Below are 4,842 nucleotides of genomic sequence, written 5' to 3'. Positions count from 1 at the left end.
GTAGACATTTAATTTATGAATAAAACCCTTTCCTGTCCTTCACTTAGTATGATATTAATAGCCTTCTTCTTATCTTTAGAGGGTAACTCTGGGCTAGCAGTGGTGGCTCACACCTCTAATCCCTGCACTTTGGGAGGCTGAGGTGAGCAGATCACATGAGGCCAGGAGTTTGAGACTGGCCTGGGCAGCATGGCAAGACCCGGTCTCTACTGAAAAATACCAAAACATTAGCTGAGCCTGGTAGCCCCAGCTATTTGGGAGGCTGAAGTGGGAGGATTGCTTGAGCCCAGGAGGCAGAGGTTGCAGTGAAGCAAGACCATGCCACTGCACTCCAGCCTGGATGACAAAGTGAGACCTGATCTCTAAATACATAAATAAATAGAGATAGATAGGTTAGATGATAGATAAACAGGTGGTAAGACTTGTATTTGAAGCTGGGAAAATAGAATGAGTTCATTTTGTAAGTCTCTGGAACTCCCCTGAATTCCTTATTTACATTTCTGGTTTTATCTAGTACATCTGAGCCCCGTGGTTAGGTAAGTTCCATTCAGGTAACGAAAAGTGCAGTTAACATGCTAGGCAAGTTGTGATTTTTAGTCCCAGGTGTTGAGCCAATGCTATTGTGAGTCCTATTGTGTCTTTTAAAGAAAAGGCATGATTACGGTCTTCCCTGAGGCATCTTGGGCCTTACTTTCTGAGAAGCGAAAGATCTTAGTCATTGCACTTTTATAGTTAGAATGACTCAACCTGAGTGTGTATAATGTAGAGGAAGTTGCATGTTTCAACTTTTAAAATGTCCCCCACCCCGAGTAATTGCAATTAACACAGAGATATACTACATTCAGTTTAATTATAAGCAAATCACTATCTTCCGTTGGTGAATAAAATATGGCAATGGAAACTTTCTTCGTGCTTAATTTTGGTCACAGAGAAATCAAGCATTTGCTACCTCAAAACTTTTCTATCACCTGCTAATGAGATAAGTTTGTTCTAGGGAGTCCATGGCCTTTGTGGGGAAACATGTTTTGTATTCCAGAAGTGAGCTATCCAGTTCCATGGTCTTCTCAAGTAGTGGAAAGGTCGTGGTGACATGTAGTGCATAAGCAGGTAGGTACTGCTGATGGCTATCAGTGATCCCAAGAAAAAGAGTCCTTTGTGTATCACCTGTAAGACAGCAAGAACTCTCATTTCATTTGTCCAGAGATGCAAATCTGAAAATAGACTTCATTTTTTTAACAACAAAGGGGTAAACAATGTCCTCTTTGTTCTTTAACCTGAAACAACAATTTAATTGCATGACCACCAGGTCAGGAATCGGTAAGATCAAGATAAAAACAAGGATTGGGAGCCTCCCTTCTCCCTCTCTCCCAAGAAACTCATGAATCAAGGTCTTCTGTAGGAAAAAAATTTGGCAGTCAGCTTTTGTCCAGTCATTAAAAAACCTTTGCAGTTTAGAAAAAGAGCTGTGAATTCTAAGAAGAGTACCGCTGTGCTGGAGGCACACATCATTCATTCCTTCCCAGAAGCTTCCCAAAAGTCTCCAGGAGAAGAGTGGTGGCCTGGTGGCCTCTGTGACTAAGACTCACATGGAGACCAAACACTAGCTGTAAACAGTGGCCTGAGACTCTTTCCAGCCTGAGTCAGGTGCTTTCCCGTGGCATCCTGGCCTATTTCTCTCCCCGCACTTAGTGTCCTGCATCCTAACTGCCTGCTGGCATCTTTTCCCCTTTGAGACTTTCAGCTCCTGAAGGGTGGGGGCCCTATTTTATTCATCTTGTTTAGATAATTCTTGATTTCTTCCAATCCATTCTCCATCTAGACATCTTTCTGAAATTCAGACCTGAGGCTGTTGGCCTCCCTGCGCTCCCTGTTTCTCTCAAGATAATATTCCAGGTGTTTAAAGCCCTGCCTCCACCCTCTGACCATCCTCACACGCTAGTGCTGCCTTCCAGCTCCACTGAAGTATGTTTCTCATGTGTCTTCCGCCTTCCCCTGTCCTGGCCCCTCCTGTCCTCCTCGGGGGCAGTGTATCCCTCTCCAGTGCCACTGTCTCTATCCCCCACTAGCCTCCGAGCTTTGTGAAAGGTGTGAACTGGTCGCGTTCATCACCACGACAGCTCAGTGCTGTGTACTAAATAAAACTGTCTGTTGAATAAATGACGTTGTAACATCCCCAAAGTGGAAGACTAGGGAATCAGAATTCCATTTAATGGCATCTCTAGGCCAACTGCCCAAAATGAATGTATTATAGCATTACATTGGAGTAGGTGTTTTAAAAGTGATTCAGTTCTGTCCAACTTTACAAATTAAACTCGTAAGAATATTGCACGAAGCAAAAATCAAGAACAGTACATCTTGCTAAAATAAAGTAAAAAGTTGAGAAATATTAGCATCAACTTCTTTCTTGAGACTCTTCCCTTCAAAAGCTCTCTTTCTTTGCCACCTCTTTGTAATGTTGTTCAGTAAGCACTCTTCCCTCTCTGTATGCAGGACAGTTTCTGTTTGGAAGGCAAACAGTTGGTGTCCCATTATTTCCGTATTTGTCTGAAACAAACATAATCATAATACTATGACATTTTAACACATCACATTAAAAAATTCATAAAATGTAATCTTTTCCAACCTTTTTTTGCCAATGCCAACGCTGCACAGCCTCATGGTATCTTATTCTGGAAAAAGAGACCTGCAGGAAAGTTTAAAAAGTATTCTTGTATATTCCTTAACAGCTAAACAGAAAATTAAAATGAGGAAAAGTCTTCAGTCCAGACCTTACCATGGTATAGAGAGGGATGAAGGTCGATGGCATAATAGCATGAAGAAATCCCCACATCTTCTTCTGAAAAATGAACCAGCTTGAGTTGACATGTGCTCGCATCTGCAATAATGAGAGTCTTAAAGAATGCTTTTGAACAAACACATTTATTTCTTACTGTGACTTAGTATTATTCTTCATTCCCACTCATCGCAATGCCAAACACAAAGTAGTCAAATAATTTTTTGTTTCCGTAATGTTATTCCCAATCCATTTTAGTAAATGTCGGTCATATAGGACGTTGCCTTGAAAATGTACAGCAAATACATGAAGCCTGCTAGGGAAGTTTATTTTGCTCAGGAGTCAATATAGGAAGTCTATTTCAGTAGAGGGTTTGTTTAACCAGATCTGCAGGTAATCTGTGAGCTCAAAGATTTGTCTAATTTTCTTTTTTTTGAGACAGAGTCTCGCTCTGTCGCCCAGGCTGGAGTGCACTGGCCGGATCTCAGCTCACTGCAAGCTCCACCTCCCGGGTTCCCGCCATTCTCCTGCCTCAGCCTCCCGAGTAGCTGGGACTACAGGCGCCCGCCACCTCGCTAGTTTTTTTGTACTTTTTGGTAGAGACGGGGTTTCACCATGTTCGCCAGGATGGTCTCGATCTCCTGACCTCGTGATCCGCCCGTCTCGGCCTCCTAAAGTGCTGGGATTACAGGCTTGCGCCACCGCGCCCGGCCAGGTTTGTCTAATTTTCTGTTGCTTCCTGATTGGTTTGTAATATTGTTTATGGCAAAAAGAGATTGTTTAAAGCTATGTTTGTCTGGACCTACTCTTTTTTTTAGGACAGATACTGTGTCATAGCCATCCTGTTTGTTTAAAGGATGAGACAAGATACATCCATAAATCCTCCAATATCTTGTAGGACATCCTCTACCACATCTGATGCAATTTTGCTCAAGCTGAAGACCAGTTTCTTTCTATCTTCGGGAGAGATGGAAAATAGCTGGTCACTCTGCTTTAAATTTATCCTGTAAATGCTTTCATTTTATTATTTTAAAACTATAATCACAATCACTTATTGTGAACTTTTCATGTGACTGGTTCAAAATGGAATTAATGTGTTTTTCTTCAATGTACTAATCTTCCTGAACATGAATTTCTTTTTGGTATTATGCATTTTCTTTGTAGTGCATAAAGTTCCGAAGGATAATCAATGCTACTCTAAATATGTAAGTTATAACGTTATGAGTGAAAAGGCCATTCAACATTTCTTAGATTTTCTAAATATGTTAACACATCTGAAAGTTGTACTTTCATTAAATTAACATATTACTAAATATCTAAGATAAAAGCATGTGAATTATCAGAGGTTTTGTTACCTCCTAAATGTCCTTAAAGTGTAGATAGAGATAGTGTGTGTGGGTCATTGTCACTGGCCACAGAGTCACAATCCACCCAAGTCTAAGGAATGCTGTGTGTGTGTGTGTGTGTGTGTGTGTGTGTGTGTGTGTTCTTATCGGTAGGTATTCTTATATAGCATGCATGAGATGGAGGCTGAAGCAAAGAAAAAGAAAAGAACATTTGTTAGAATATCAGCGAACCGTCTCATGGAATAAACCTTCTCACTCACCTCTATGTAGTTGTACATGGATAGGTCTGAAATTGCGTGACTATCTGGGATTCTCAATCTTGAGAACGCAGGAAGACACAAACCTGGAAGTTAAATAATACGGCTTTCTAAAGCCTTCTATAAAAATGTGCCGAACTCTACACAGGTCAAATGAAACAGTGTGTTCACCACCAATGCTCTTGCTATTTTTTTTAAACTATAAATAACCATTCTGTATAACCAGCAATCTATGACCATTGATAATACACATAGAACATTTCCTCTTGTGATTAAATAAAAATTACAACAAAGTTCATCTATACTATTGTTTTGTCTTTGTTCTCTAGTGCCCCAAACCAGCGTTGACAGTGTGTTCTTCTGCATAAACCCTCTCTCCACCTCCAATGTCATGTGTAAACCAGACACACGAGTGCTAGGAAAGGAGGAAACAAAATATCTCTGGCTCCTGAGCATCTGAGAGACA

The 4,842-nt window shown here is 40.9% G+C and overlaps 1 protein-coding gene across 1 annotated transcript in view; it reads right to left on the bottom strand.

Annotated features, from left to right (window-relative positions):
* Window positions 1-835: 835 nt before the first annotated feature.
* KMO (kynurenine 3-monooxygenase (kynurenine 3-hydroxylase)) overlaps window positions 836-4,842 on the bottom strand; it is a 48,961-nt gene continuing 44,954 nt past the window's right edge. Inside the window, exons 12-15 of the mRNA XM_011955688.1 lie at window positions 4,380-4,462; window positions 2,774-2,875; window positions 2,624-2,683; window positions 836-1,164 (exon numbers count right to left, since the gene is read on the bottom strand). Coding sequence (XP_011811078.1) covers window positions 991-1,164; window positions 2,624-2,683; window positions 2,774-2,875; window positions 4,380-4,462 — 419 coding nt within the window. The 3' untranslated portion in view covers window positions 836-990. The remainder of the gene's footprint in view (window positions 1,165-2,623; window positions 2,684-2,773; window positions 2,876-4,379; window positions 4,463-4,842) is intronic.

This window comes from Colobus angolensis, unplaced genomic scaffold, assembly GCF_000951035.1.
Source record: "Colobus angolensis palliatus isolate OR3802 unplaced genomic scaffold, Cang.pa_1.0 Scaffold40, whole genome shotgun sequence".
In the NCBI taxonomy this organism is placed as follows: Eukaryota; Metazoa; Chordata; class Mammalia; order Primates; family Cercopithecidae; genus Colobus; species Colobus angolensis.
The sequence above is the reverse complement of the archived record's forward strand: the minus strand, read 5'-3'. Positions and strand labels throughout refer to the sequence as shown.